Raw genomic sequence first — 10,097 nt, 5'->3', positions numbered from 1 at the left:
TTTGAAAGGCCTTGGGAGGTCTCAAAGTTCCGTGATTTCTGCGTCAGCGAGGCTTACGGCGGTCTTAGAGGTTCTGTGTCGCTACGCTCCAGATACGCCCCCAAAGTTTCGTGATTTCCGTAAGGTTTCGTGATACTTAAAGAGCTGTCGGGAGGTTTTTGAATGGTTTTGGGAGGTCAAGAAAAGGGTGATTTTTGGTTTTGAGGAGGCATCACTTAGGTTTCCAAAAACCCTAAAATTGATACAAAAATCACCTATCAAATATAAGTTTAATAGGGAAGGCCTACGCCCTTTAAGCCCTGAATTAGCGTTGATGCGACAGAGTTAAGGGTGAAATGAACCCGAAGGGTTCAACCCTTTAAGCTCCGTCAATTCACGCTAATTCAGGGCTTAAAGGGCGTAGGCCTGTACCCCTCGCCGCAGTTTCAATCTACCCGTCGCCCTCTCGGAACCCGTTCCCGTGCCCGCGCCACCCCCGCGAGCTCCCCCACGTGCGCTGTTGCACCTTCAAGCCGTACCGCTGTATTCTCTCCTCGACGACCGACTCGACTTTCGAGAAGAAGTTCGTGATGTCCCCGCCGTCGCCGAAGCGGTCGATGTACGGGCCGTACATCGGGCGCAAGAACCCGATCGCGACGAGCGCGACGATCATCGTCGCGAGGCACCGGCGCGCATTCTTCGTCCCCTTGTCGTGCGCCACGCGCGCGCGCGCGGAGAAACCCGCGACGTCAGATTCGGCGAACCCCGCGTCGATTTCACCGAGATTCGACGACCGCGCCAGCAGCGTCTCTCGAATATCGACGTCGTTCCGGCTGTTCGTTCCGGGGCGCATCGTCACCGACCGCCCGGGGCGTCGCATCCCGCTCGCGTCTCGCATCGCGAGGGCTGCGCGCGCGGCGAGCCGCGCGAGCGAGGACTGGGACTCGCCGAAGTTTAACAACGCTCATCAACGTGTTTGGTTCTGTCCTCCCAGTTCTTTTTTCATCAACGATTTTCGTTCGCTCTCGTCCGTCTTCTCTCGCTCACGCCGCCGCCGCCCCCTTCCCGCCGTAGTCGATCTCTCCCATCACCCAATTGAACGGCTCCGAATCCTCCCGCACGGACGCGAGCGCGTCCTCGAACGGCGGCCAGAAAAACGCATCGCTCCCGCGCTTCTCCGCCGCCGCCGCCGCCGCCGCGGCTTTCCGGCTCGCCTCCGTCTCCTCCGCCGCGGCGGCGACGAACGCTTCTTTGCCGAACGCCTCGTCATCGCCGTCGCCGCCGACGATCCGCGCGAGTTTATCCACGAGCACGTCCGCGGTGACGTCCTCCCTCGACGTCGCGAAGTGATCGCACGACGTCGAACCGAGCACGGATCGCATCTTCGACAGCGCCTCCTCCGCGTCTCGCCGCCGCGTCGCGGAGACGTCTTCGCCGATCCAACGCAGGAAAATGAACTTCCGACGTCGGCGCTTCCCGATCCCGAACGTCATGCGAATCAGGCCAAAGAACACCGCGTCGGCCGCGAGGTACCGCGTCAGCTTATGCAGCCCGTTGGAATCCGCGGCGAACAGACGCGGTCGCCCCGTCTCCGGGGTGAGGTCGCACAGCAACCAGTTCATCGTCCCGTGTTCCGCGCGCAATATCTCGCACGCCTCCGCGACGGTGACCTCGCGCCCGCCCGTGAGCGCGTGGCCGACGTCCGTGGGATACACCCCGGGGAAGTACGCGCGCGCGTCGTCGGAGCCTCCACCGCCGGTCCCGGCGGCGTCGCCGCCTCGATACGCGGCCATGAAGTCGCGGCGTTCGCGTTCTTCCTTCTCTCTCTTCCGCAGCGTCAACGCCTCCAACGCGCGCTTCGCGTCCGCGAGCTGCGCTTTGACGTCCGCCCGCATCGCGTCCACGTTGCGCGCGTCCACGACGACGGTGCGGTGCAGCGCGTCGACGACCGCGTCGATCGTGCACTCGTCTTTGGACGTGAACACGACCTCCGCGCTGGCGGTGCCGCCTTTACGCTGCAGCAGTTCCTGCGTCTCGGCGGCGGCGGCGCGGCGGGCGTGAGGAACCGAACGAAAGTCAGAAGGTCGAGGTCGGGGGGGTGGCTCGTCGTCGTTCGCGCGCGCGTCGGCGTCGCGCGTGTCGAGGACGGCGACGCACCATGACCTCGGCTTTCTGCGCGTTCGCGCGGCCGCGCTTGACCGTCGGGCATTCCTCGCCGTTCCAGTGCACGGCGACGTATTTCTGTCGCGAGAGAACGCCGCCCACCGACGCCGCGCCCACGTCGCAGCGGAGAAGACCGAAGCACACCGTCTTGGGGTCCAGGAACGTCGCCATCTCTTCCACGCCGCCGACGCCGCGACCGACGCACTTCAGAGCCACGGGCATCGCGAGAGGGATACGGCGCGGGGAACGCGCGCGCGCGGGGGCGCCGCGCGTTGTGCGCGCGCGAGGCGCGCGAAAGGTCGTGGTCGGAGAAGAAGTTTCATCGGACGAACCATCGGGCGCACGAACGGCGTACAGTACAGTAACATTCCTCGAGTGGTCTTAGACACTCATCACACCCGTAACGCTCTTCTTCACACGCGTAACGCTCGCCGCTCACACGTTTTTTCATCGCTCGCTTCATCGCTCCCCGTCGGCGTCGTCGTACGCGGCGCGAAGCGCGACGTACCTCCCTCCCGGGATCGCCATCAGCTGGTCGTGCGTCCCTTGCTCCACAACCTTCGCGCCGCCGCCGCCGACGTTTTCCAGGACGCAGATCCGATCCGCGTTTTGAATCGTGCTCAGACGGTGCGCGATCACGATCGTCGTTCGGTCGCCGCCGCGCTCGGCGAGGAGCGCGTCGAGCGCGGCTTGCACGAGCTTTTCGGACTCGTTATCGAGAGCGGACGTCGCCTCGTCGAGGAGGAGGATCTTCGGCGAGTGGATGATCGCGCGCGCGATCGCGATGCGTTGCTTTTGACCGCCGGATACCAACCCGCCGCCGACGCCGACATCCGCGTCGTAGCCGCCGTCCATCTTGGTGATAAACTCGTGCGCGTTTGCGATTTTCGCGGCGTGAACGACTTCTTCCCTGCTCGCCTCCGCGCCGCCCTTCCCTGCCGCGATGTTATCGTGCACGCTGCCGCTGAACAACGTCGGCTCTTGTTCGACCAAACCGATCTGACGTCTGAGCCACATCGGGTCGAGGTCGCGCAGGTCGACGCCGTCGAGCTCGACCGCGCCCGCGGCGGGATCGCGTCCTCCTCGCGCGAGGGTATCCTCGACGACGATCGAGTCGAAGTCCGAGCGCTTCACCGGCTCGTCGCCTCCCTCCGCGGCGGCTTTCGCTCGCTCCGCCTCCTCTTTCCGCGCTTCGACGACGGACTTCGTCGTCGGGTCGTAGAAGCGTTCGATGAGCTGCACCGCGGTGGACTTTCCGCTGCCGCTCTGGCCGATGAGCGCGATCGTCTCCCCGGGGTTGATGACGAGGTCCAAGCCGTTCAGAACCTTCGACTGCCGCTGCGGGTAGAAAAACTGCACGCCCTTGAACGCGATCCCGCCTTTAAACGCGTCCGGGGGAATGATCGCGCCCTGGCCGACGTCCGCCGCCTCCGCGACGGTCGCGGGGACGACGCGGCACTCCATGACGCCGCTCTCCACGGCGCCGGGCGGGCCGTCGATGAACGGCTTCGTGTCGATGCCCGGCTCGCGGTCGATGAGCGGGAAAATCCTCGACGCCGCGACGTTCGCCGCGCGCGCGTCCCCCGCGAACGCGGCCGCCTGCCCCGCGCCCGCGGCGCAGAAACCCAACGCCCACAGCGCCTTCATGAAGTCGTAAAAATCGAGCTCGCCGTCCGACATGAGTTCCGCGCCCCACCAGAACGCGAACGCGTAAAACAACATCGTGACCAGCTGCGCGACGCCAAACGCGAGCGACGTGAAGAACGCCTTGTTTCGCTCCTCCTTGTTCGGCACGTTCAAGAGCGAATCGTACAGGTCGTACACGCGCTTTTCGAGGCCGAACGCCTTCACCTCGCGAATCATCGCCGCCGACTCGCTGACGAGCGAAGCGCTCTGTCCTAACGACTCGAGCACCTCCGTCTCGCCGTTCGTGAGGTTCTGCATGTTCATCATCTCTCCGACCGCGAGCACGGGGACGCACGCGATGAGGACCAAGCCAAACTTCCACGACGCCTCGAGCGCGACGGAGAGACCGAACACGAGCGACCCGAACGTTTGCACGGCGCTGCCGAAGGATTTCCCCGTCGCGCTCTGCACCGCGCTCGTGTCCGTTCGCAAGTTGGACGTCAGCGCGCCGACGGAGTTCGCGGGGTCGTCGAAGAAGCCGACGTCTTGGCGTAATATCGCGCGGAATAAGTGCACGCGCAGACGCGTCGTGAGCCTCTCGCCGATGATGCCGAAGATCCCGCCTTGCGTCCCGGAGACGATCCACGAAAAAAACGCGATGCCGGCGAATATCCCCGCGAAGATGTACGCCCACTTGTAGATGCGGTCCGTGTCGTGGGAGTAAAACAGCGCGAGCATCTCGGCGAACACGAACGCGATGGAGGGGAAGATGCAGCCGTTCACGAGCGCGACGAACCCGCCGAACGCGAGGACGTTGTACTCGGGTTTGCTGTACGCCCAGATGCGCGCGGCTGGCACTGGCGGGAGCTTCTCCTCGTCGCTCGCCTTTTTCTCGTCGGCGTCGTCCTTCTCGTCGGCTTCCTTCTCTTCCTTCTCGGCGCTCAGCTTGACCAAGTCCGCCGCGGACGCGGACGGCGTCTCCCCCGCGCCCGCGAGCGACGCGGAAGACGCAGAACTGGCCTTCCCCTTGGACTTCCCGAGACCGACGAGGGAGCGGTACCGCCCGTCCTTCATCGCCATCAACTCGTCGTGCGTCCCGCGCTCGAGAACGACGGAGCCCTCCGCGGCGCCGCCGCCCGCCATCCCGCCGGCGGCGTCCTTCGAGCCCAACACGACGATCGCGTCCGCGTCGCGCACGGTGGATAGCCGGTGCGCGATGACGATCGTCGTGCGCGCGCCGCCTTTCACGAGGTCGTCCAGCGCGTTTTGCACGATCTTCTCGTTCTCCGTGTCCAACGCGGACGTCGCCTCGTCGAGGATGAGCACCGGCGGGTTTCGCAGCGCCGCGCGCGCGATCGCGACGCGTTGCTTCTGGCCGCCGGATAGTTTGCTGTTCTTCCCGCCGACGATCGTGTCGTACCCGTCCGGGAACGACGCGATGAACTCGTGCGCAGACGCAGCCTTCGCGGCGGCGACGATGTCTTCGATCGGGACGTCGGCCGCGTTCGCGCCGGCGCGACCGACGGCGATGTTTTCGCGGATGGAAGCCTCGAACAGCAGAGGCTCTTGCGAGACGACGCCGACGCACGCTCTCAAGTCGTCGATCCTCGCGCTCTTAATGTCGACGCCGTCCAAGGTGATCATCCCCGAGGTCGGGTCGTAAAATCGCGTCAAGAGGCGACCGATCGTGGACTTTCCGCACCCGCTCTCGCCGACGAGCGCGACGGTGCTTCCGCGTTCAATTTTCAGGTTCAGACCGACGAACACCGGCCTCGTGGCGTAGGAGAAACACACGTCCTTGAACTCGACCGCGCCGCTGACCTCGCTCGGCACGACCGCGACGCCCTGGGGGTCGCGGACGTCCGCCCCCGGGGTCCCGTCTGCGGGTTTTCGGTCGATGACGGCGTACAGCTCGCGCGCGGCGATTCTCCCCTTGATGATCGCCTCGATCGACGCGCCGCACTGCCCAAACATGAACCCGCCGATCAAGACGGAAAAGAACACCAAGATGACCGTCCCGCCGGTGACGCACGGGGACGTCCCGGAGCTCATCCCCCCGATCCCGCCGTTGGCGCGGTACCCGCACCCGCAGTTCGGATTCGTCAACGAATACCCGTCGATGATCGAGTAGTCTATGGCGCACGCGCACGTCAACAGCGCGTCGCCGCTGTATTTATTCCCAGTCTGAATGTCGTAACACAACGCGTCAGACAGCACCGCGTGCGTCCCCCACGTCGCGTCCGACTTGTCCGTGAGCCCCGACGGCGGGGGGTAATCCTTCAGCGCCGTCTCCGTGCTCTCCGCGATGAGGTACGCGCCGTACCAGAGTCCAAACGCGTACATGAAGAACATGGAACCAAACAGACCGCCGTTCGCGAAGGATATCCTCCACTGACACTTCGTCGCGTGCGCTTCCGCGCCTCTGAGGTGTCTCTCGTACCGCGCCGCCGCGGCCGGTTGATCGTTCAGCGCCGCGGTGACGCGCGACGACGTCAGTGACTCCACCGCGACGGCGCCGGCGTTTTCGTAATCCGGATTCGCCGCCGTCAGCGCGGTCGTCGCCTTGATTAAGAAGTACGTCGCGACCACGAGGAGGGGCAACCCCGCGCAGATCACGAGCGAGAGCTTCCACGAGAAGTAGAACCCGACGCCGAGACCTCCGACGCCGGTGAACGTCGCCTGGACAAACTCCCCGAGCTTCTTCGCGGTGCCGTTTTGAAGAATCTGAACCTTCTCGCTCGTCGCCGCCGCGAGCTCGCCCGCGCGCGCGGCGTCGAAGAACGCGACGTCCTGCGCGACGAGGGACGCGAGGTACGCGCGGCGGACGTTGTTCGCGCCGCGCGACGCGGCCCAAGACACGAACGCGAATCCGACGAACAGCGAGAATCCCAACACGCACGCGACGCCGACCATGAATAAGCACGCGTCCGCGGTCGTCTTCTTGACGTTCGCGTTGTTCGCGGAGGAATCGAGCAGCTCCCCGAACGCGATGTTTATCACGGGGAACGCGGCGCCGCCTATCATGCAGAACAGGACGCCGACCGCGAGCATCGCCTTCTCGCGAGGGCCGTAGAAGCGAAAGAGCGACAGGAAGGGCGCCATCTCCTGCTGTCCGCGATCTTCTCCGCCTTCCGCCGCCGCCTTCTCGTCGTCGCCGCCGCCACCATCCGTCGCGACGCCGTCCTTCCTGGGGACGATCGCGACGCCGGCGTGGAAGTCAGCGTCTTCGGTCTTGCCCATCGCGGCGTGCGCCCGCGCGGTGCGGATGTGAAGGCGAGCGACGCTACGTCACCCCGAACGCCCGAAGCGCGTCGTTCTCGGACGAGTCAACAACAGAACGCGCGGTCGGCCGACAGCTGGACAGCCGGCAGTGCGGGCGCGCCGCTGGCGCGGTCGCTCGCGCTCGCGTTCAGTGGAGACAGGACACAGGAGGCGGCGCCCGCATTTATTATTGGCGGCGGTGTCGGCCACGGCGGCGTCAGTGACCCCGACGCGCGCGAACGGAGAACGCCGCGCGGTGGATTCGGTGGCGTGGCCATGGCGACCCTCGTCGGCTTCGCCATGGACGACCCGATCGCGTCTCTGCACGCGAAGCACGCGCGGTCGGCGCAGCCGGAGTCGAAGCAGGTGTGCGTCGTCGCGGAGGCGATTGCGGAAATCTTACGACAGGAGAACATCGCGCCGTCCCCGACCGCGGTGTTCGCCGCGGTGATGTCCTCGCTCGAGCGCGCGGAGACGAGCGCGTCCCCAGAGGTATCCACCGCGATGCTCGTCGTCCTCGCGACCGCGCTGGAGCACGCGCCCGCGGGCCCGGTGCTCACGAAGCTCCCGGATTGCGTGAAAGTCCTGCTCGCGTCGGGAAGGGCGTTCCAGGAGCATCCCCCCGCGCTCCGCGGGGTCGTGCAGTGCATCGGCCTCCTCGTCGCCGCGCTCAGGGACGCGCCTCCGCCCGCGAACGACGGCGCGGACGGGGACTGGTCGCATCTCCAGAAAGCGTTCAGCGCCGTGTGCAACCTGTGCGTGGACTCCCGGCCGAAGGTTCGGAAGCAAGCCGCGGCGTCCGCGGAGGCGGCTTTGCGCGCGCTCAGAGGGACGCCGTACGCCTCGCACGCGAGCGCGTGCTTCGCGAAAGTCGCCGTCGCGACCGCGAGGGCGCCCGCGAAGGCTGCGCGCGATCTCGCGGAGATGCACGGCAGCGCGGGCGCGAAGGCTGCGGAGCGGCGCGCGCAGGCGGCGGCGACGGAGTGCCTCCATCTGTTGGGCGCGCTGAAGCGGACGCTGCGCGAGCTCGAGGAGCCCGCGGCGGGGGAGACCGCGAGCGCGGTCGCGGCGCTGCTCTCGCTAGGCGAGCCGCTCCTGACGCAGCACGCGTGCGACGCGCTGATGAGTCTGTTCGCGCAGACGGGCGCGGGCGCGGCGGCGGCGGCGGCGGCGCTCGCGGCGAGCGCTCGAACCTTTGGAAAAGGATCAAACGACGCGGCCGCGGCGCCGTCCGCGTCCGAGGCGTGCCGACTCGCGGCGAAGACCGCGGCGGCGGCGATCGCGCCGCTCGCGTCCGCGGCGCACGCGGAAGCCGCGCGACGCCCCATGCTCGCGGTCTCGCTCGTCCGCGCGCACGCGGCCGCGGTCAGACGGTTGCACGAGCTCGACCCCGCGGGCGCGGGCGGCGGCGCGTTGCCCGCGGCGGCGCACGAGCTCGTTAAGATGCTCAACAGCGTCCACGAGGGCGTCGCCATGGAAGCCGGCGCGTGCCTGTCCTCGCTCGTGACCAGGTGCGTGGACGCGAACATGGTGCGAGAGGGGATTAAGGCGATGGCGACCGCGCGAGCGGCGGGGCGGGCGGCGCCGACGCGGCCGCCGCCCGTCGTGGGCGTCGCCAACGCGTTGCGCGCGTCGTTGGGGTTCCGGTACCGAGCCGCGTGGCCGATCGCGCTGCCGGTCGTCGCCGCCGCGTTCGATCGGTTGGGGCCCGCGGCCGGGCCCATACTCGGCGGGTGCTTGGAAGCGCTGGGAGAGATGGGCGCGCACGGGGAAGGGTTGCAGTGCCGCGGACAGCTCACGTTGTGTCTCTCCGCCGCGGTGAAGGCGCTCGGGCCGGAGCAGGTGTTGTCCGTGCTGCCGCTGAGGCTCGAGGAGGGCGTCGACGCGGAGATCGCCGCGATCAGGAACGGCCGATCGAACGGGTTCGACCGCGACGGCGACGATGCGATGGAGACGGACGCCCCCGGCGCGGAGCTGGACGAGAACGGCGGGAACGTCGCCGGCGCCGCGGGCGCGCGGCTGTGGCTCGTCCCTCTGTTGCGTCAGGCGTTGAGAGGTGAGACTGCTTCCCATACGACCCCGTTCGCGTGGTGCACGCCGTTCCTTAAGGACTTTTCCCGTCGTCACTCTTCACCCGCGCTTCCCTTTCAATGTTTGACCGGTAAGACGTTCGACTGACCGATCGATTCACCCAGGTTGTCGCGTCGGGTATTTCACCGAGGAGATGCTCCCGATCGCGCGGCGGTTGGGCAAGCGCGCGGTGGAAGCGAAAGCCGCGGGGCGAGCGTTCGAAGCGCAGCGATGCGCCGCGGGGGAGTCCGCGCTGTGGTCGCTGCTTCCCGCGTTCTGTCGGTGGCCCGAGGACGCCGCGGAGTCGTTCCCAGGACTCGCGCCCGCGCTCGGAAACGCGTTGTCGTCGCGCGCGGACCTTCGAGGGCCGCTCACGGAGGCGCTGAGAAGGTTGATCCAACAAGCGAGGGCGGCGATCAACGCGGACGCGAAGGCGAAGGCGAACGCGGACGCGGGCGCGGACTCAGACGGCGAGGAGGAGGAGGAGGACGACGACGACGAGGACGAGGAGGACGAGGACCGCGCGCGCGAAGCCGCGGCGGCTGCCGCTATTTTAGAAGACAGGCCGGATTGGTTCAGCACCGAAATCGCGGAAGCGCAAGCCGCGGCGGTGGCGAAGTACGCGCGCAACTTCCTGCCGATTCTGTTCAACCTCTTCGTCGCGGCGCCGCCGGAACGCCGCGGCGAGTTGAGCGCGACCGTGGGGTGCTTCGCGCAAGTCACGGACGCGACGTCCCTCGGCGGATTTTTCCGCACGGTGCTGAAGAAGCTCGTCAAGGTGACCTCGGACGCGGAGAACGCCCCGGACGCGCTCACGGAGGGCGGCGCCACGAAATCCGCGCGCCGGTGCACGTTCATGGACCTCTCCTTAGCCATGGTTCCCGGTCTAGACGCCCCCGCGAGGGACCTGGTCTTCAAAGCCGCGAGACCGGCCACCGGGGAGAAGGACGCGGCGGTGCAAAAGCGCGCGTACAAACTCCTCGCCGCGTGAGAAACCG

General features: G+C 67.0%; 4 protein-coding genes across 4 annotated transcripts; 1 reads left to right on the top strand and 3 right to left on the bottom strand.

The window, feature by feature from the left end:
* Positions 1 to 430: 430 nt before the first annotated feature.
* On the bottom strand, positions 431 to 877 carry MICPUCDRAFT_60043 (uncharacterized protein; the record flags this gene model as incomplete). The annotated part of the gene is made up of 1 exon (XM_003060296.1): positions 431 to 877. The coding sequence occupies one exon, from the start codon at positions 875 to 877 to the stop codon at positions 431 to 433; it is 447 nt and encodes a 148-aa protein (XP_003060342.1).
* Positions 878 to 1,022: 145 nt separating this feature from the next.
* Positions 1,023 to 1,874, bottom strand: MICPUCDRAFT_40904 (uncharacterized protein; the record flags this gene model as incomplete). Its single annotated transcript, XM_003060295.1, has 1 exon — positions 1,023 to 1,874. One exon carries the CDS (start codon positions 1,872 to 1,874, stop codon positions 1,023 to 1,025), a length of 852 nt encoding a protein of 283 aa, XP_003060341.1.
* A 616-nt stretch (positions 1,875 to 2,490) lies between these two features.
* On the bottom strand, positions 2,491 to 7,027 carry MICPUCDRAFT_27897 (ATP-binding cassette superfamily). The gene is made up of 4 exons (XM_003060294.1): positions 6,083 to 7,027; positions 3,610 to 5,815; positions 3,340 to 3,552; positions 2,491 to 3,192 (listed from the first exon to the last, which is right to left on the bottom strand). The coding sequence occupies exons 1-4, from the start codon at positions 7,006 to 7,008 to the stop codon at positions 2,602 to 2,604; spliced, it is 3,936 nt and encodes a 1,311-aa protein (XP_003060340.1). The 5' UTR covers positions 7,009 to 7,027; the 3' UTR covers positions 2,491 to 2,601.
* A 278-nt stretch (positions 7,028 to 7,305) lies between these two features.
* MICPUCDRAFT_40902 (uncharacterized protein) lies at positions 7,306 to 10,090 on the top strand (the record flags this gene model as incomplete). The annotated part of the gene is made up of 2 exons (XM_003060590.1): positions 7,306 to 9,085; positions 9,225 to 10,090. 2 exons carry the CDS (start codon positions 7,306 to 7,308, stop codon positions 10,088 to 10,090), a joined length of 2,646 nt encoding a protein of 881 aa, XP_003060636.1.
* Between the last annotated feature and the right edge of the window lie 7 nt (positions 10,091 to 10,097).

The sequence above is a fragment of the Micromonas pusilla genome (genome assembly GCF_000151265.4).
Source record: "Micromonas pusilla CCMP1545 genomic scaffold MICPUCscaffold_8, whole genome shotgun sequence".
In the NCBI taxonomy this organism is placed as follows: Eukaryota; Viridiplantae; Chlorophyta; class Mamiellophyceae; order Mamiellales; family Mamiellaceae; genus Micromonas; species Micromonas pusilla.
The sequence above is the reverse complement of the archived record's forward strand: the minus strand, read 5'-3'. Positions and strand labels throughout refer to the sequence as shown.

What these genes read in the sequence shown, in the direction of transcription:
- MICPUCDRAFT_27897 (XM_003060294.1), bottom strand. Translation starts at nt 7,008, where the DNA reads ATGGGCAAGACCGAAGACGCTGACTTCCACGCCGGCGTCGCGATCGTC. An exon ending in TTTGGACTCTGGTACGGCGC is followed by an intron (nt 5,816 to 6,082) that starts GTACCTCATCGC and finishes CGGGGGGATGAG; the next exon opens with CTCCGGGACGTCCCCGTGCG. An exon ending in ACCCGACGACGAAGTCCGTC is followed by an intron (nt 3,193 to 3,339) that starts GTCGAAGCGCGG and finishes GGCGCGGTCGAG; the next exon opens with CTCGACGGCGTCGACCTGCG.